The 20259-nt window shown below is 49.8% G+C and overlaps 7 protein-coding genes across 7 annotated transcripts; 5 read left to right on the forward strand and 2 right to left on the reverse strand.

The window, feature by feature from the left end:
- Positions 1–180: 180 nt before the first annotated feature.
- PSV08DRAFT_194114 (SacI homology domain-containing protein) lies at positions 181–3431 on the reverse strand. Its single transcript, XM_066091995.1, has 3 exons — positions 3180–3431; positions 2343–3121; positions 181–2292 (listed from the first exon to the last, which is right to left on the reverse strand). The coding sequence occupies exons 1-3, from the start codon at positions 3376–3378 to the stop codon at positions 331–333; spliced, it is 2940 nt and encodes a 979-aa protein (XP_065950063.1). The 5' UTR covers positions 3379–3431; the 3' UTR covers positions 181–330.
- Positions 3432–4636: 1205 nt separating this feature from the next.
- On the forward strand, positions 4637–5740 carry PSV08DRAFT_261763 (uncharacterized protein). The gene is made up of 2 exons (XM_014218056.2): positions 4637–4745; positions 4805–5740. The coding sequence occupies exons 1-2, from the start codon at positions 4706–4708 to the stop codon at positions 5530–5532; spliced, it is 768 nt and encodes a 255-aa protein (XP_014073531.1). The 5' UTR covers positions 4637–4705; the 3' UTR covers positions 5533–5740.
- A 383-nt stretch (positions 5741–6123) lies between these two features.
- On the forward strand, positions 6124–8031 carry PSV08DRAFT_358535 (uncharacterized protein; the record flags this gene model as incomplete). Its single annotated transcript, XM_014218079.1, has 2 exons — positions 6124–6140; positions 6192–8031. The coding sequence occupies 2 exons, from the start codon at positions 6124–6126 to the stop codon at positions 8029–8031; spliced, it is 1857 nt and encodes a 618-aa protein (XP_014073554.1).
- Positions 8032–8893: 862 nt separating this feature from the next.
- On the forward strand, positions 8894–10800 carry PSV08DRAFT_358536 (uncharacterized protein). Its single transcript, XM_014218108.2, has 3 exons — positions 8894–9372; positions 9438–9602; positions 9682–10800. The coding sequence occupies exons 1-3, from the start codon at positions 9254–9256 to the stop codon at positions 10340–10342; spliced, it is 945 nt and encodes a 314-aa protein (XP_014073583.1). The 5' UTR covers positions 8894–9253; the 3' UTR covers positions 10343–10800.
- PSV08DRAFT_4913 (P-loop containing nucleoside triphosphate hydrolase protein) lies at positions 10563–12472 on the reverse strand. Its single transcript, XM_014218107.2, has 4 exons — positions 12257–12472; positions 12016–12198; positions 10881–11558; positions 10563–10821 (listed from the first exon to the last, which is right to left on the reverse strand). The coding sequence occupies exons 1-4, from the start codon at positions 12317–12319 to the stop codon at positions 10678–10680; spliced, it is 1068 nt and encodes a 355-aa protein (XP_014073582.1). The 5' UTR covers positions 12320–12472; the 3' UTR covers positions 10563–10677.
- Positions 12473–14241: 1769 nt separating this feature from the next.
- PSV08DRAFT_358538 (uncharacterized protein) lies at positions 14242–17064 on the forward strand (the record flags this gene model as incomplete). The annotated part of the gene is made up of 4 exons (XM_014218073.1): positions 14242–14741; positions 14798–14938; positions 14990–15488; positions 15535–17064. The coding sequence occupies 4 exons, from the start codon at positions 14242–14244 to the stop codon at positions 17062–17064; spliced, it is 2670 nt and encodes an 889-aa protein (XP_014073548.1).
- A 1218-nt stretch (positions 17065–18282) lies between these two features.
- On the forward strand, positions 18283–19896 carry PSV08DRAFT_377093 (cytochrome P450; the record flags this gene model as incomplete). The annotated part of the gene is made up of 1 exon (XM_014218106.1): positions 18283–19896. One exon carries the CDS (start codon positions 18283–18285, stop codon positions 19894–19896), a length of 1614 nt encoding a protein of 537 aa, XP_014073581.1.
- Positions 19897–20259: the final 363 nt, after the last annotated feature.

Below are 20259 nucleotides of genomic sequence, written 5' to 3' on the forward strand. Positions count from 1 at the left end.
CTGCAGCGGTACGCCTGATATCTGCGTCACTGACTGCGGACATTTTTTGTTATATTCTGGTCTCTAGAAGACCCGAGGATTGCGGCATGAAGGAGAACGGCATCTTTGTTGGTGTGCTCTATACCAAAGTTAGGTTTATTTTGATATCCAAGTTGAAAAGTTCTCATACTACATACATTTCAATCGACGGAAGCTAGTAGCTACTAGCTAAGATATATATTATGCCCTTATGGTGTTGCAACGCTAACAAGTGCCACTACATATTATCTAATAACTTCTTTACTCTACAGATCCCGCCCCCCTACGTGGGTACAGGTGGCCCCCATCTATTCATCCCCAAACAAGCTTCTTCAGCGAATACTCAAACTGTTCCAGGTAACCAGTACTCTTCTTTGCATCCTCAAGGCTGATAATATCCTTTTCTTCAATCTCCACTTTTCTATCCCCCTCACCATCTCCCCTGCGCACGCCGTTAGCGACCCGTGCAATCTCATCACAAACCGACTTGACAATCTCGGTCTCATCTTCAACTGCATCACCAGATGCCACGGGAACACTGCTGTGAGCTGGTAACGCTTTGAAGGCCAGGAACCGACCGCTGGCATCATCTTGCTTTGGAGCTTTCTGAGTCTCGTCCTTGGCCGAATCATCGCCAGGCTCCGAATCCAACACTCTGGTATTTCTACGTACTAGCTTGCCGCGACTATTGGGTCGGTACCGAATGATGAGCCCCACGTTCTTGTCCGTGTCCATATGTCGCTGTGCTAGGGTTGACGTAATATAAACACCACGCATGAGGCCCTGCACATTCTCAAGCGGGATGCGCTCAAACTCTCGTACCTTTTCGGTACCCCAGTCCAGACGGCAAAAGTACAGAGCCTTTTCTGTAAGTAGAAGAATCGCTTCTTCAAACGTTGTTGTCTTTACTTGGTTTGCTGCGGTGGGTACACTGAGCGTCCAGCCCTGGACCAAGTCCTCGTCATGGTCTTCAATGACGATACCTGCTGAGCGCTCGATGGCTTGCTGTCGTACTCTACGCAGATCAACAAAGTGATCTGAGCTCTTCATGTCTGCCTCAAACTCGGAAAAAATGGTGTCGGTCGCGCGACCAAGAAGGTAGTCGATGAGTGCTTGGGCAAAGTAGTCATTGACAATATTGTTGTAATAACGAGTCAAAGTCAGTCCAAAGTCAGTCAGAGCGCCCGTAATCTGCCGTTTACGCGTTCGTGTAAAGTCGCCCTTGAGCGCAGCTGTGCCGGCATATTGTCTAGAGATGGCATCGCCATTGTCCGCCCACAGGGTGTTGAACCATGAAGTACTAGGGTCATGCTGGAGATCGATATGGTAGTTGCCCAAGGACAACTGCGCTTCCAGAGCAGTTCTAGCACAAGCTGATTGAACCACATTGGTGCGGTCCAGACAATCCATGCAGTTTGTTCGCAAAATGCCAGTCTGCTTTTGCTGTACTTGATCATCTGCAATCTCAACCCAGCCTGAAGATTTCATAAAAGTTTCGATCGAATCCATCAGCCTGGAGACGTTCTCAAACCTCATCCCACGGCAGACATTGTGAAAGTCGAACCACTCAAATCCCAACTGTTTGCCTTTTCCATCGATACCCCCGTTCTCATTTAGTGCCTTTGCATGCTGCTCATACAATTCGCCAATCTTCGCCTCTGTGCCGTGCTTATCAATCAATGAGTCACAGTATACCTCTCCGTACCGCGACGATAGGTCAGTAAAGTGCCGTTTGAAGGCAAGCGCATTTGTCTCAAAGGAGCCCCAGGTAGTAACTTGAGGCTTGAGACTGTACGGCGACTGAGAAAAGAACAATGGTATAGATCCGCGGAATTGTGTAAAAGAAAAAATCTTATCTTGGGTCGTGTCAAAAGTTGGAGTCGAGAGGATCTGCTCAGTCTCCACGCTGTTCGCAGTGCAACCCTCGTCGTCCGTGCCACGACGTAAATAGCGAAGTCCAGCTCGCTTAGTAGATCGACGTGAAATTAGTGTTAACAAAAAGTCTTTGCCTTGTGCAAAAGAGTCCTGCTCTGAGCTGATCTCGGAGTTCTCGCTCTCTGCTTGCTGTGTCTCCTGTTTTTGCTTCTCTAGCCAAGGCTGTAGTTGTATGTCGTCTGGCGTTGCGCTTGGATCAACCACGAGACTACTGGACTGTGAATCTGTGGTCTTGAGGGTGAAAGATCGCTGTCCAACGAAGCCCTGGATGATTGGCAGCACAAAAGAGTGTTGACCGGCCTCAATAAAAGGGGATATTATGTTCTGATTCCAGAAAAACTGGAAAGAGGTCAATGGATTGGCAACACGTATATGGGATACTGACTGACCAAAGGATCAAACTGTTTGAAGAGTGGCACGCTCGAACTAGGCTGCTGCTGGCCGATGCCATTTGAAATGTCATAGTCGTATGAATAGAAAAAATTACCTGATGCAAAGTACATCTTCGTCGTCTGCAAGATTTTCGGCAACAGAGCTACGGTTGCTGCATCCTTCTTGCCGCCCAGTGCTTTCGGTATTGCTGTAGGACTGACTTCTTGTGGTACGTTTTCATCCTCGGTTGGAATGACATCCGGCTTTGATTCGCCCTCAGGTCCTTGTTGCTCCTTCGGGACTGCTGGATCGGCATCCTGCCTTGCATACCTGGCGGCCAGATTTTCTTCTGAGGTAAATCCTTGCAGACGCCTGTTGTCTGCACTCCAACCTTTTCGAGAGAACCACTTGTCAGCAAATCTCCCATATACACCTTTCCGTTGTATGACATCTTCGGCAACGCTGGTCTTTTGTGAAGGACTACTTTTTCGCCCAGTGACTGGGTCCGTGACTTCATTCGATGCTGGAGGTAGATCCCCGACGACTGAGTCCGTCACACTGGGCGCATCGTCGTCGCCCTCGCTCTCGGTATCTTCATCCTCACCTCCTGGTGACTTGTTGCGACGTCTCAGGTGGTCACGAGTGGCTGCAATGGCCTTGTCGGCATCGGCCTGGGAAGAGAGCGGAATAAGGGCGACATCGGTAATTTTGTAAACAGGCTTTCCACGTATTTGTGCGACCTGTTCGCGATCGGATATAGAGATTAGGAAGTGGGATGTCGCGATTTTGAGAAGCCCTGTTCGGCTTGTCAGCAACTCGTGAGCATCGCAATGCGCCCATACAAACACCCATACCAATTATGCCATGTGCCTCGACAGATATAGGCGTAGTGTCTTCCTCGCGTCTATCCTTTAGTAGCGGCCCGACATTGCCCTTGTAGTCGACTTTGATGGCTTGTTGTGTCGTGGGCGGATGGTTGCGGGGCGGGGAGGGCTGCAGGATCAGGCCATCCACTGCTGCGAAAATGAGCAGCTTTCGAACAAGGGAAGGCATCTCTTCGGCAGCACTATGCACGAACACGTAGCATTGACCGGGAGAGATGCGATAGTCGGCGGGCTGTATTAGATGCGCGTAGACATAAATGTTGTTGTAATACAGAGTATGACGTCTTGTTGCGCAACGCTAGCCTCTGTTGCCCCACGCGGCTGATCGGTCCAACCACTGGCAGCGCTCCAGCCTGCACGAAAAAAAGCAAAACAAAAGTAGTCCATCTTGAAGTCATCGAGCAATTCCTGTAGACCTACGAACTTGAGCAACAAGTGAGCCCTGATACATATATATATATCGGAGTAATTCCTGCCAAAATGATGCGTATATCCACTGACCAAACCTTGATAACACAACCTCTCCCAAGACGCTTGGTAAAATATAGAGACTTGGGTATACTTAGGGATTTTATACCCGGTTCCGGCAGTTTGTGGTGTGGCCTGCCATTCTTTTCTGAAGAAAAAAAATCTCATACGCTACATGCCAAACAGATACAAACAAAGAAGTCAGACTCAGGGATGTGTGGTTTGAGGATATGAAAACCATGCCATTAGTGCATAATCGCATTGATTTGATAGAGATGAACATCCTCTTTCCCAAGAATAAGCATTTGTTTGGAATGACGGAAGATTGTGGAGCAACTACTAAACATGTATAGAATGCATCTACTACGGGTCGGCACATACGACGGAACATGATGGGGTCCCTGGCGAAGCAACAAATGCTGGATTGTTTATTTTTCATGCTAAGAACGTTCTTACTGTAGAGCTATGCGCCATTTAAAATTCTTAAACATAGTTAATAACTGTTTTATAAGCATTGGCCAAGGGTGAAAGCCAGATTAAGAAGCGCTTGTCTCCTGTTATGAGTAAAATTCCACGAATTTAGACTGGTGTATTCCGAGCTGACTGCAAATGATCTCTAATACACCTAGTCGTGCACCCATCATGCTCCGTCGTACTATGTGCCAACCCACAGTACTTTTACGCAGGGTAATCAAGCCGTCTCGGGAAGCACTTGCAGCGACCACCACAAACTTATCTCCGTCGGACTTAATAGACTATATCCGCTCATTTTGCAACTTGACCACATCCTACCATACTGCACATGCCTTGTGACTAGGACTTGGCCGAATCCGACACGTCATGAGCGATAATGGATTAGTGGTGTTGGGTACTTGGAACGGACCGGACACGGGAACAAGGCCTCCAACAAGTGGGGAGGGTATAAATGTTGTTCAATTTACAAGAACATATAGCACCCCAACAAACACTCAATTTCTGTTCAATCATATAACCTCAATCACTTTACATACATACCAAACCAGTTGAAAATGCCGGCACAAACTGAGAAAGAAATCATCCTCGTCACTGGTATAATGCATCTGTCTTCTCGTAAGATCCAAAAACGAAGCACTAACATACATCTTCAGGCGGAACAAACGGCATCGGTCTTGACACTGTAATCCACTTCGCTTCCGCTTCCCCAAAATACCACGTCATAATCGGCGCACGCAACCTCTCCAAAGGCGAAGCCGTTCTCAAAAACATCCAATCCAAACCCATTCAAGGAACCGTATCCCTCATCCACCTAGACGCCAACGACGACACCTCTATCGAATCCGCGAGCAAAAAAATCGAGCAAGACTTCCCCCAGCTCGACGTCCTGATCAACAATGCAGGCGTCTGCCCCGAACGCGACGAGCAATGGCCACCCAACCGCGAGTACCTCCGCACAATCTTCGAAACAAACGTCTTCGGCCCCACGCTCATCACTACATCGCTCCTTCCAATCCTCAAGAAATCTCCTAACCCCCGCATTATAAACGTCAGCTCGTCAATGGGCAGCATCGCCATGAAATCAGACCACAGCCACCAGTACGCCGGTGTGCGGTACCCCGGGTACCGCATGAGTAAAGCAGCGCTGAATATGCTGACGGCGTACCAGTACTACCAACTCAAGGCCGACGGCTTCAAGGTTTGGAGTTTTTGTCCCGGGTACGTGGTTTCGGATATAGCCGATGATAGGGAGCAGAGGGTAGGTAATGGGGTTGAGAGTTCGGAGACGAGTGCGGTGGCAATGTTGGAGATTGCCGAGGGGAAGAGGGATGCAGATGTAGGGAAGTTTATTGGGAAATATGGGGAGAAGTTTGACTGGTAAGGAGGGCATGGAAGTGTTGTTGTTGGCATTGAGGGTGAGATTTGGAAGTAGTGGGCGTGGCTGTTCACATTCAGTGGGAGTATCTATTTCTGCTGAGTGAGTACTGAAGTGGCCCGGGGCTGCTTGCAATCCAGCATAGCGATGCATCAGAGTTGTTGAACTCAATATATGTTGGGTAGCTTTGAAGAACAATAGTCTTTATGGACACAAAATGGGCTGGCATGACTACGTATATAATAGGGTGGAGTGACAGCCTCCACTCTCTATCGATGAGCGACCAGGAAGGCACAGATAACACTAACAGCTGTTGAGTTACGCACTCAATAGGCGTAGTAGTGCTTTGGGACCCCGTCTGAGAATCTCAGGACTAGTCTCAGAGGCGGCAGGTGACGACATGGCGCGTCGGTACCAGGCGAACAGTGTGCAAGGAGTGGACTTGGAATTGCCAGAAAGCTACTTACTATAGAAATGGGGGGTAATGAGGTTTCACGTGCCCGGCGAAAAAACGCTCGGCCCGACCGAGTCAACTGCTTGATCCCTTACGTACACCCAACCCAGTTTGGTCAAGATCCTGCGCTACGCCAAAGTACCATGGAAGCACTGCCACAGTTAGTTTTGGAGTTAGTATGTGAATATCTTGGGCAATGTGAACCGCATAGGGCCAGTTTGTTAGCTTTTGCGTCGGCTAGCAGGGTATGCCGCGCTGCGGCTAGGCGAGAGCGCTTTTCCCGAGTGTCAATCAATATAGACGGTGCAGAATTCGATGAAAGATTCGGACGATTAGAATGTATATTGGACGAAGCGAACAGTCGTACCTGTATTAGGGTTCTGGAGCTCGGGATAGGTGCAGACGACCATACCAAGCGCGAGGATGACAAGAATAGTGCGTTGCATGCCTCATGGACGAAACTTGCCCCCGACTTCTACCCGGCACCTCCGCTTCAAGCGTGGAAATCAAGGACTCAGCGTCGACCCGAGGAACACTGGCAACGCCTTGCGAAATTCATCTCAGGTCTCCATCTCAAAGACCTTATATGGGCGTCGATGGAGCAGTTACCTTGTTGTATTCTCGCTGTGTTGAATGAGCAAATGCCGGGTTGTCGGCTTCACGTCCATGGACTCGATTTCCACAGCCTTCACCAGCAGGATGTCCTTCAGGATATTGAAGACACCGATTACATGCTAGCGACCTCTTCGTGCTTGTATAGTATCAGTGTTCTCTACTCCAGGTATGATGAGAGTGGTTGCGCGAACTACAACGGCGAGGCCACATTGCAGTTGTCGGCTGGACTAGCACCCAACCTAAAGCATGTCTGTATGTGGGAAAAGACAATAATGTCATCTGGAGAAATTATACGACAGAGGCCCACGCGACCCCAATGGCGGGGTTTTCGTCCTCAGTCAGACAGCGAATGGCGCGAGGTGCCCGAAACCAAAGGTCAAATACAGGATCTTGCTATCCACGCCCTGCGTGAGGTTTCCGGATTTGAACTAGCCGCTTGGGAGTGCCACAATGACTTTTCTGTTCTGCGATCTCTCCAGCTTGGAAGACAGATGGAGTTGGATGTTGTTAAGAAATTGGCTGATCTTGCAGAACAAGACGGGCTCCCGCGATTGAGATGCCTGAGTCTACTAGCCATCTCCGGTGAATACGAAGAACACGTTGATGCTGAATCGATAATGACACGGCTTTGCACATCACTGCACCCTTTGGCTGAGCTGGGGATTGTTGGGCCCGGAAGCATGAGCTTCGAAGCAATACTTCAACGCCACGGCGATGATCTACAAGTGCTCTGTATCGATGACTTTGTTCTGTCAGTACACCAGGTTATCCAGCTGAGAGACTCATGCCCAGGAATCAGAAAGCTGAGCATTGAGATGCTACGCTCTGCAGGTGATGGTGTCGAGGTTCGAATATACCAGACTCTCGGCTCTATGCGATACCTGGAAAGCTTGTCACTAATGCTTAAATGCACTGGCTACCGTGAGGATGACGGGCCAGATGCCCCTTGCATCCTTATGTCGCCTTCGAACGATGAAGAGGATAAAGTAGCAATGGCAATCGCTATGCGCCAAGTGTTGATCAACGCTGCTGTAGATGAGAGTCTCGCACAATCCATCTTTCAACAAATGTTGGTAACTCATGCCTCGGTCAAAGCTGGCCTACCTCCAAAGCTGGATTTGATACGTTTGCGGGTGGGCAGAGTACCGGTACTCAACGACCAGACGATGAGTCCGGGTTTTCGAGGCATTCTTGCATGGATAGGGAGAAGCTGGATATGCAGGCGCGACCCTCGAGACACACACCGAAACGAGGTTAGGATTGAGGAAGTCGACAGTAACGCCAGGCTCTGCAATGGCAAGCTGCTTGAAGACGATATAGATGAATTGATGGGAAGCGAACAGTTTGCAGATATTTGGAAATCCCTGTGGCCAGAGACAAGCGCAGGGTGGAAAGAAGATTGGCGGAGTAATCCGCTTGCTGGTGCAATAGACTAAACGGTACTTATCTCCCCGCATGCGGGACCTGGCTGGTTCGCATGCCAGCCTGGACCACGCGCACTTGATGACTACAACTTAGGGGCCACAGGCCAAGAGTACGATATTGGAGATTTCAGATAAATGTGGCTACACAGGCGTAGAGTACCTGCTTGGCAGATGTGCTAGACAGATCGGAAGGGCGTGCATCCGAACGGCAAGGCAGTGCAAGGGCTGCGAGTGTTTTCACATGGCACCAACGCTGTTGTACTCGTGCAGTAACGCTGGGGCTCGAGTAACGCTATGCTAGGGCTCGAGGCCATATGACGGGATTGATGAGCTGGACACGAAGACCAGACGTCATATTCGCTGGCACTAATAGTAGTGTCTATTGGAGGACTGGAACGCAGAGGAAGACGAAGACACCAAGGCGTCAGCAGCGCAACAGGCGAGTCAAGTAAGAATAAGCCGCATGGCCGATGGGGCTGCGGCGCAGTCGATAGGTTGCATCGTGGCAGGGCGAGAGACAAATACGAGGCTGGCATTGGCTGTGAGGCGATCTGGAACATGGGGCTGCCCTGGCCTGGCACAAAAGAAGGAACAAAGAGATGGCGGGCGCCTCTCCGCAAGGCGGCACACGGCGAGGAGAGCGTGTCGACATGGTGGGTGGATGGGGCGATGATGACAGCCAGTGGCTGAGCGTGTAGTGCATGCAGTGTAAGTACAATGCAGGCGTCGGCGGCGGCCTCAGCAGCGTACCGGCACACTGGCTCCATGTTCCTCGACTAAGCATTCAGCCCGCGTCTTTGGTCATTCTTCCATTCTTCCATTCTCCCCAGCTTGCAACAAACGGCATTCGCGAATCTCTCTCTCTCCGCTCTCCCCTGTGTTCCGTCGGTCGCTGCTAGTGGTGGTGGTGACCCCCACCTGCTGGAAACCATTGCGCCGTGCGCCTCGGCTGCATCTGCACGCCTCAACGGGCCGAAGTGACGTGCGCTACGTCGCCAGGCTGAATTCAAGACGAGACGAGAAAGCCAGGCACACGCATCCGCGCTTGACGGCGACGACGACGGCGGCGACAGGGACATTGGTTAAAGGCACCCGTCTCACCTCAGTCACTCGTTTACCCGTCCCGTCCCGTCGCGTATGAGAGCATCTGGTTCCCCGTCGCCCGCTGCTAAGACGCCAGCAACCGCCTGAATCGCGACCCGGACCACCAGCCAGGCCGTCGTCGACCGATCCAATGCGCGCTACCAACGACGCCTATGTGAGCATTCACGACCATGGCCGCGAGGACAAAGAGAGGCCCCCGTGGTACTGGCGCCTGATAGCCGTAGCAGCGTCGTGGATGATTCTCGGAGGGTGTGTACACCACCACAGTCTTAGATACACGCACGGAGCCACTGTAAACTAAACCATGATCGCAGGTACCTCATACTGCCCGGCCTCTACGCCAAAGACGCACAGCTGCGCTTCACTCAGGCCGTCCTCTCCGTATTCGTTGTCGCATTGCTGACAGCCGGCTACTCATTCACCGCGCTGCTCTGCTTCGCCTGTCGCGACAAACACTTCCAAGCCGAAAACGTCTTCCTGTGCGAACACCCCCCCCCCCCCCCCCCCTCAAAGACACCCCACCACGAGGAGGCGCAAAGCTAACAATATCCAACATAGACCCGCACTTGCCTCGTCAGCCTTCGGCCTCATCTCCATCGCCTACAACTTCCTATCCTCGAGTGCCTACCATTGGGGCCTCTCAGCCACCACCGGCACCGTTCTAAGCGCCGTCGCAACCCTCACCTACACCGTCCTCTGCATCATCACCTTCCGAGCCGCAAACAAGCCCCCACCCCGTCAGCACCCGGACGCCCGCGCCAACCTCTGGTCCGAACAATCCTACTACAACAACTTCGTCACAAACATGTACCCCACCGCCATGCGCCCAGCCGACCACCCTCCCGCCGTCCTCTACAGCGAAGACGACCGCGTAAACCAGCAAATGGCCCTCCTCCTCCACAAGTCAGATTCCAGACCCAGTCCCGACGCAAACAGCACGTTCCGCATCGATCTCCCCGAAGACCCAGACCAGCACGACCGCGAATTGCATAGCCAGGAACTCGTGGGTACCCCTGTGCAAGCGCACTCGGAGTGGCAGCGCGGCAGAGGGCACAGCAGGCCGGATAGCCTGGGTGAACAACAGGCGTGGATGCAATTGCAGGAGAGAGGGAGAAGTGCCCATCGGGCTGAGAGTGCGGGTGGCCAGAGTACTCATTCGAGAAATTTGAGTCGTGAGGAGAGGAGACGGCAGATTGAGATGGGCGCTCTTCATACCTGAAATACTTCTCTTCTTGCTTTTTTTTGATTTCGATCTTGACTTTTTTTATTTATTTAGGCCAGCGCAGGTGTTTTGGGAAATGGTGTTGGCATGTTCATTTCTTATTTTTTTTGAAAATCCATGGGGTACGAATATGTGCATTTGGAGGGCCATTTTTTCTTCTTACTTTGGGGAACCATGCGGGGATTTGTTTGCACCTTTTTCAGCTGACTGCATAATGTATTTTTATCCCTCTCTCTCTCTCTCTTTTTTCAATCCCCATCTTGGCTTTAGAAGCAAAGGGAACAAACTAAAAAGCCATATTCTGGAATGGAAATTCTACTCTCCACGTTGGCTTAGACCTTGATAGCAAACTGCTTCAAGTACTCATAATGCTCCACATTCGCCGCAACCGTATCCCGAATCGTCTTTGCGCCCTCCTCGCCAAACTTTTCCTTCCACTCCTCAAACATTTGCTCGTCTGACTTGGGCTGTTTCTTCTACTCATCGTTAGTCGCCAATTGCCTCGAAGCAAACCCCCTGGTGGAATGCGACTTACATGCGTCCTCGCCCTCAGACGATCACTATCCAACGCATCCTCATGAAACCCCTTCCACTTCTCAAACGCCTCCTTAGCAATGCTCTGATCCTTCTCCGAATCCCACTGCAGCATACCAGGATCCCACTCGATGCCCGTCGTCTTGCAAAACGCCTCGACCATTTCACTCGGCTTGTCCAGCAAGTCGTCGGCATCGATGACGCAGATTTCCACGCCCCCCGTGTGCCCGTTGGTCTGCTCTTTGTGCGCTTCGTCGGTTTGGCCTGCGAACTTTGGTCCGATTTGGCCTTCTGCCCGTAAGAAGTCGAAGAGGCGGCGGAGTTCTTCGTAGCCTGCTTCGTCGGGCCGGAAGTTGTAGAACCCGGTCATGGCGTCCAGAGGGGGGATCGTGCAGCGGTAGTACGATGGGATGCTGTATTTGGGGTGACGGATCAAGAAAGTAAAGTGGTATGTGGCCAAAAGGTCTTTGGGGATCACGGTTGGGTTTCCAGGCTCGCCTTCAGTGTCGTATGGGTAAGGTGGCTTGGAAGGGTCAGAGCGTGTAGCGACCGGCGAGAGCTCTGTTGTGTTTGTTCCTACACCGCGGCGGTAGTTGGAAAGTGATGGAGCAATGGTTGCCGGTTTGCCGGATGGTGGAATCCAGTATTGGGCCATGTCTTTTATGAAAACGCGTTTTCCCTAGGCGTCGGTGAGTGCGAGGTCTGTTAACGACATGAGGAAATGCATGTTTTGCTCGGATTGGGAGAAGACGACAAGCTGAAAAGAAAAATACGAAAGAGACCATCAGGAGTTCCATTTCATGCCGGTAATATGAGGAAAGTTGGTTCGCAATCTCCAATTGATGCAAGCATGGGTGGTTGCTCTGGACTTCGTGCAAAGTCTTTGCAAATTCAGATTACCAAGAATTAAAACACGGAGACTAGCCGTGCTCACCAGTAATATGTTTGGGCAAGAGTAAGGAACTAGAAATTTTGAAATTTCAAACAAGAAAACAAAAAAAACTTCATAAGAAAAGAAAGACGGATGGTATAGTCGAGACGTTGCAGATGATGCTAAAAAGGACTCCAGGGATGAGATATCTTGAAAAGAGAGGCGATAACACTGTAGAAACACACGGAAAGATTAGCAAACGAACCTCTTCGTTCTCTCTCGCGATGCGGTCGAAAATCGTCCTGTAAGTGCTCTCTTCATAACCACTCTCTTTCCTGGCTTTTGGGTCGTTCTCATAGCGCTCAGCAAGACGTTCAGGGCCGAAATAGTAAGCGTCGCCAAAAGGCTCGTGAACACATTGGAGGGTTTCGTGACGTGTCATGAAGACCTAGATGACTGTGAGAACCTTATTTTGTGAGGAGGGGAAACAATGGCGTCGTGCTCACCCGCTCAAAAGCTGTTGAGCATGCTCGGGGATGAGTCGCTACAAAGATTGGTTTGCTCGCCATTATGAGCAACCGTCGAATATGCTGCAGAATCTGTATTCCAAGTATCCTACAAAAGACGAGATTTATGCTTAATGAAGCACTTGGTGGGGGGATGGTAGTTAAGAGAGAAGTCCGGATGGTTTCCAATCTAGACAACACTGCACACTAAAAGCCTCCCCTTGAGAAAAGAAAAAAACAAGAGGGGCACTAGCAGACTCTTATACGGCTGATCCAGACATCAGGAAACTGCCGATCGCTGATGGTATGCCTGCCGAAGTCCACAATTGCTGTTGAACACAAACCCTACCGGCGACACGGATTAACAGGTACTAGTGGGCCTAGCAGCAATTCCAGGCGGCGTTGGCCATACTGCGGCTAGTAACCGCGGGTCAGCCAGCGGTGGCGCAAGGAAATGCAAGCAGAGCGGCTGCCCTGATCTAGACGCAGAAGTAAGAGAAATAGAAACAGGTTAGTGTACAAAATCCATACAGCGCAATGATTTGAAGGCCAGCGAGCTTGATGTCACTAAGTGGGTTGTGAACGGCCAAGATGGCAATGTGGTGGTGGGGTTGGCTGTGCCCCCCGCTACGCGCTAGCAGGGCTGAACCCGACCAGCCGACAGGCTCCGAAAAGGTGCATCAGACTTGGTCTTTTCCGACACTCTTACGCGTTGCACCAAGCCGTCTCGTTGGATCGCAACTCTCTTCCGTGTGCTAGACTGCACACAATGTTACCCTGCCAATGCCACTAGAAAGCACGACATAACCTGGCTGCATGTCGACATGGCATCGTAGCTGGCCCGAATAAAACCCCTTTGGAGACTCCCGCGTCGACGTACGTTTATCTTTCGCCATCCAGTCCGACCATGTCCAAATAACGCTTGGGCTCATACGCCAAGTGGCTTCCCTGACAAATGGGAAATGTTCATTCTTGTCGTATGACCAGGTTGTTGTCACGATATATCTCGAGGCTGGTTGAGCAGCCAATTTGAGCCACTCCTTCATGTCCCATCTTGGTCGCTGCATCTATGAGACTTCCTCGGTAAAGTTTACCCAGAAATACCACATCCTCTAATCAAGGGCAGATGGACTTGAGTGTACAGGTGACGTTTGTTTGCTCTTCAATTCTATTCATACTTCCGCAATAAGCCTCGCTTCATAGTACACTGACGTCACTAATGGAGGAAAGGTGGTACTTGTCGAATGAGTAAGCTCTGTAAGCCACAACGACCGTCTTGTCACGGCACCACTATGCCCAATAATACTCCGCTGCAGATACAATTTCTAAGGCTTCAAAAGATGAATCGAGACTTACCAGCATGGCGAATACGAAATTGATGCCATATGCGATTTTGACGTTTCCGCAGCTCGATTGGTTTCACACTAAGTTATACCAAATTAACAACTTGCCAGTTATCCTCACTCTAACCCAGACTCGTACATCACAAACATAGTCAGACACTTCCTGTTCACACGCGGCTTTGAGGGGAAAGAAGCTGGGCTGGTCAACGTGTTATGCTCCCGGGACCTGCAGCAGGGACGGAGGATGTGTGTTAGAAGTAGATTGGTTGACACGTGAATGCACGAATACGCCCAGAGAGCCAACATTTGTGGCGCCCGCGCTAGAGTGGGAGAAGTGCAATTGGATTAAGATTGAGCGATTCTCGGACGGAAGGTATTTAGAAGCGAGTCTCAAGCCCTTGCATCAAAACACGCCCCTGCATGAAGGATCTTTGTGTGGGCTCTTTGGCCCCAATAAGCGTGGTATGGATGCATACCCCTGACCGGCTATCTTGGCTACACCTTTCATAACGCAAGCCCTGCCACAATCTGTCTCGACTTCTTATCTGGTAGCAAAGCTTCCAAACTCTACCTATTGGACTTACATCCCGAAGTACTTAGGCCAGAGCCACCATATTCCACTGCCTTTTCGCTCCAGCAATCATGACTTTAGATCTCAGAGCCAAGGGAAATGCACAGGGCCAACGTATTGCTGCTGGTGATGGAAGGAAGAGAAAAAGAGATGGAACGTCAAATTTGCACTCAAATTCAGTACCCAAGAAAAGAAAGGGAAATTCAATTGATTTTGTTCCAGACAATCCAACAGAAGGCCAAAAGATTACTGAAAACAAGCGGATCCTCGATGAGTTTCGCATCAAGTTCCACGAACGGAAGTACTGCCCAGAGCGTCCGGGAAATGTTCCAGAAGAACATCAGACAAAGTTCCAGCACATTCAACAATTAGGCCAGATGATTTACGAGTCATATGCAGTACAGCCTCGACCGGATATCACCAATAAGCCATGGGAGCTTGAAAACAAGACACGGGCAACGCGCGTAAGCCAGGTGGCTGTTGAATCGAGAAGCACGAACGTGAACGAAGATACCTGGCGGATGGCGCTTGAAAATCGCATCTTTGAAAGATTTGAAATCGAAGTTGCATGGTATGTCAAACTCCGAGCTTGATTTGCTACAGATCCAGTACACTGATAGAAGGTAGCCAGCAGTGCCGCAAACGTCGGTGGCAATCCCTTGTCGAGGTAAACTCGACAGAAAGTAACAGTCGAACAAAGAACCTCGCGGAGCGTCAAAAACATCGTTCAGTATGCGAATGTGAGCCATTTTCAAAACAGTATAGCATGTAAGTTGATGAAGTCACCAAGCAAAACATGACAACTAATTGTGAATCTAGTTTGCCCACAGGGCTGACTGACATTTTTACCACTCGCATTGGCGAGCGAAGCGTAATCCAGAATGACCCCGAAAATCATCGTCAGATAGAGATGCAACCTGATCGAATCTACGGGCTGAAAACTACAGATGCCATTGAGAAGATCTTGGAGCGACCACATAATTCCTACCTAGGAAAAGACCCTGAGATCGATGAACTGCTCAACAGATTGACTATCAGCTGTAACCCAGATAGTGGTGGGCGAGCCTCCATCTACCCATTCTTAGTAATGGAAGCCAAAAGCCTCAAAAGCAACAGCGACTTTCGGAAAATTGAGATACAAACGGCAGTACCGATACGGAATCATCTGTACCTACAGCTGAAGCTCCAAGAAGATGAATTCAATAGAATGCCGATACCAGGGGGCCCATTATCTTGGTTTCTTGCGTACGTTGGTGAGATGTGGAGGGTATACGGATGTTACGTCACAAAGTCTGGCCCAGACGATCTGCCCTATTATGTGAGTTGATTCGGATTATTTGATTCTTTTGTTGACACAGAAGCAGAACATCGTACTCCTGTGGGAAGGGAGTATTACTGGCTATGACGAAGCACTTCAACTGGTTCTAATTATGGACTACATCGTTGATTGGGCCCGTGATATCTTCCGTCCCAGTATCATAAGGCAACTTATGTCTGTGGTAGATAAAGGCTCGCGATCATCCTACACAATCATCGAAGAACCCGACATTCTTTCAATACCGGGTTACGCAAACTCTTGGTGTGGCGACAGACTTGACGGTACTATTACCGGAGCTGAGACAATTGGGGTGCCCAACCAACCGGCCTTCGATGCAATGGACTCCACCATTGAATCTTCTTTCCAACCCCTCTTTGAGACCACCGGAGAACATGTCGATTTCAGGGTCTGGGAATGCGCCAAGTATGAGGCGCGAGTACGAGGGCTGTACATCACCGGAAACGACACTGCTGCCAATGAACATCTGGCGTACTCGTGCTACCGAAGGTTGAAAACGGTTTATATGAGTCGTTGCTGGTTTCTTTTACCACACGCCCAGGACGTCAAGACTATCGAACAGGCTTGGACAGGGAGCCAAGAGATCAAAGACGTGCAAGATATGTCGCCACAGAGAATCCTGATTTCGCTCTATGTGCAGTACCGCAAAGATGGTGGTGGCATGCCCGTACGAGAATTGACGTATCTTGCTCTCACTGAATCAGCCGCCAAGAAAGTTTGGGCCCTGAAAAATATATTGGAGCAAAATAAGCTGATCGCTTCGGCTGACGAACTCGGGCTCAAGCTGCGCGAAGCCTGGGCTTCGAGCAACGAGAATTACTTCCAGCGTTACGCCACCAGCCAAACCAGCGTACTTTGTGCCACCGCATCTGACTTTGATAGGCTGTCAGATCGTGTCGTCCTTGGTTTCCATGACAGTCGCGATGCCACGAACTATGCCAGAAGACTCAACACTTTTATCCAGAACACTTGTGAGAAACCGCGAGCGCAGCTTTACAAAATTTACGCACCATGTTTCCGATACACCAAGACCATTCATTCGCTTACCGTGGAGCCTCATTCTTCCATAGACCCCACCCAAGCTTGTGTTTTCGTAAACACAGAAGCGATGCTCACTGGAATATGCGCCTATATTACAAAACCAGCATCTGAAGAAGTCAACGACGAATGGGTAATCCGGCATCTAGTTCAGATGGTACTGGCCCTTTGGGATTACACAGTGTTAGATGAGGAAAAGTTTTTCTATACAGAAAGGTTCCCTGAGAGCAAAATCCTACTCTGGATCGTGTCAGATCCTCAATGGAATTCGTACATTTCGATCAAGTCTACTCTGACGATGCCTGGTATGAACAATGTTCATGAAAGTTTAACATGGTTTCGCAAAGTGTTGCTCAGACATAAGTGTGGAACAGGTACTTTTGGGAGAACCTACCGAGAAGGTTACAGAAACATCCAGTACGACATTATGGAAGCTTGCAAGAAGTGTGATTTCAAGTACAGCCATGATCGACATTCACAAAATTTTGAATTTTGTGACGAAGACTTTATGCCAGAATGATGTCCTAGGAATGGGTTCAGATGATTGTGGGTACAGACTTTCTCGTAACCGCCATTTCTCGAACTTGTAAGATCTAAATGGTGTTGCCAATTTAATACATAACCATCCAGCCTCTGATGGATGGGTACCATATAGCATAATGATAAGTTCCATATTTCCAAGCACAGTTCAACGATCAATCACAATCTTCCAAATAATCTAGCTATGCACAAATATCAAGATGAATTAGGAATACATATAAAAAACCTTTGCAGCCGCTGAGAGAGAGCCAGTACCCGTTGCGCTGACGTCCCACCTTCGAGCTCATTAATGGGGTTACAGTTTACTATAAGGAACATGGCCTTCGCAGACTATACAACATGCAAACTGGGGTAGAAACTGACTGAATAAATACGAGAGAAGAAACCACACGCAGCCACGTCCGATCCTAACGCTTGATCCGGAGTTTCAAGCTTGAGACCGTGATATTAGCTTACATGCTCTACAAGACTGCCCCCATCCTTGATCCAACAAGATGAAAGATCGGAACATAGATCAAAAGAAAACACAGCCATGAATATTGTGAAAGCAAAGTGCTCTTTGAAAACGTGTGCGTTGCGCGCAACTGAAGAGACTGTAACGAGTTGAAGACTCAGATGCCGCAATAAATATGTCGGGGTAGCTGGGACTTAATAACCCCCAATTAGGCAAGAGTAGAGTATGTTTTGAGGAGCAAAACGATTGACTTGGAGTTCTTTCTCCACGTAACGCCTTCTGTATGCATCACTCCATGTTTTTCCTGTACCGACTATCGGTGCGTGTCAGCCAAAGTTCAGGGCTTGTTCAGCTCAGGTCCACTTTCCGTCCCCTGGACCCGATCCGGGAACCACGTAGGCCCGGTCTAGAAAACTACTTTGTAAGATAGAAACGACGTCACTTTTGGAAAATATACCACTGACAATTATCAGATGGCGCTAGAAAGTGTTAGCGCTTCCATGCTAAAGTAACCCGTGCTTAGCGCTGATGAACCCTTTACCTCCTTCTTAGACGAAACAAAAGTCCGTTTTGTTGCTAGTTCGAGTAGCCTATCCTACAACGTGACTACTATGACGTGAGCCTAGCTGTAAGGCCAGCCAGCACTCCTCTATTGAAACTCTAAACCTAAAACGGGAATAAAATGGAGACGGAAAACTGAGAACCAAACAAGCCCTCAGACGGCTCTTATCGTCAGCTACCACCATGTCCTACTCTACTCTAGCAGTCTTTCTAGCTATCGGCGCACTAACAGCCGCTTACCTCTACACCAACAACAAACGCTATGATACACCGGAGAAGCCGCTCCTTAAGCTGCCACTTATCGGCGATATCCACAGCTCGCCGATAGAGAAGCCCTTGGAAAATTGGAGTGCATGGTCTGAACAAAATGGGCCGATTACGATCGCGAAACTCTTTGGTATCGTACCTATTGTTGTTCTCAATTCGTATGAAGCCGTCACCGAGCTTTTCGGTCGCCGCAGCCAATGGTATAGTAACAGACCGGCTTCAGTGAGCATGGAAATGATCACTGGAGCAAAGCCGGGACGCTCCCGATTTACGCTGATGCACGACTATGGTGACCATCTCAAGTTGCATCATCGCGTTCTCTCACCAAGTCTGGGTGCACCTGCAGCGCACAAGTACCAGCCGCTCATGGAACTAGAGGCTAAGCAGCTGCTTTTTGACATCAGCGTTGCTCTAGAAAAATGTGCTGATGGTTCTACAATTACCACAAAGGCCTTGTATCCTTTGTTCGAGCGGACCCAGTCCAGCGTCATCTTGGGTCTTCATTATGGCCTTCGCATCTCCAAGATCGAGGAGCCAATATTGCAAAAAGTCATTGGCACCCAAGAAAAGGTCACGCATCTTGCCGCAAATCCCCAAATCCCAGATCTGATGCCTTTCTTGCGCTATCTGCCTACTGTCATTTCCCCATGGCAGCAGTCTGCTGACAAGCTGTTTGCATCCCAAGCCAATCTCTACATGCATCTCTTCCATCACGGCAGAGATGCACCGGGCTGGAATGCTACAAAACAAGCCCTTGCAACAGCCGCAAAACATGCTCCGGCAGACGACCCAGTAGAAGACCTCGACCTCGCCTTCACACTCGCAACATCGATACAAGGCGGCATGGAGACATCGCCGCGTCAACTACTCTGGCTATTCGTCGCAGCCCTACACAACCGGGACTTCTTGACTCGCGCGCACCACGTGCTCGACGACGTTGTGGGACGGACTCGTCTCCCCAGATTTTCGGACCGCAGCAGCCTCGCATACATTGACGCGGCCGCGCACGAGCTGTTTCGTTGGCGGCCAGTTTCTCCGGGCTCCATTCCTCGGCGCGCCGATTGGGCGGATAAATACGGCGGTGTGGAAATCAAGAAAGGGGTTACCATCATGGCGAATGCGTGGGCCATTGGCCGCGATAAGAACGTGTTTGATGGGGCTCTGGGGGATGCGGAGCAATTCTTGCCTGAGCGCTGGTTGCGGAGTGGGAAGGTTCGGAATGACCTCCCGCTCCCTGTGTTTGGTCAGGGGAGAAGGATATGTCAGGGAAAGCGTGTCGCGACTGATGGAGCATTTTTGAATATTGCATACTTACTCTGGGCGTTTGATATAGAGGCTGCCGAGGGTGAGGATGTGGATCCGCTGTCCATGGTCGTGGTTGGGTTCATGGTCGAGCCGAAGCCTTTCAAGTTCCGTCTGAAGCCCAGGGGGCAATGGGTACTCGACCTGGTTAAAGAAGAGTGGAAAGACAGCGAGAAGAACCTGGAAATGGTTATGGGTACAGCCAATGATGTTGAGACTAGGGACTAGTTTAAACTTTTTGCTGGTGTTTAAATAAACTGCGCAAGGGTGTCCCGCGGACTGATGGGCCAGACTGTGCCGCGTGTTTTCCAAACTCCCCCCGCGATGCATGAATGAACAGGAGTGCGGAGGCTGACTGTTCAGACGAATCACAGCAATCCTTTTTATTTCTTGCTTAATCTTTGTGACGTAGTTATTGTTTGTGTCTAAGGAAGATGACTCGGTGGTATGCACAGCGATTCACCACGTCACGCAAACAAAGTCACATGTCGTAACACCTGTATGCAGAGCAATTTATCATAAAGTAAAGTATTTGAATATATATACGTGCTGAAGAAAGCCGCACAGGTAGCGTTTGGCAATATGTACATG

This window comes from Bipolaris maydis (genome assembly GCF_028858645.1).
Source record: "Bipolaris maydis strain C4 unplaced genomic scaffold PSV08scaffold_1, whole genome shotgun sequence".
Lineage (NCBI taxonomy): Eukaryota > Fungi > Ascomycota > Dothideomycetes > Pleosporales > Pleosporaceae > Bipolaris > Bipolaris maydis.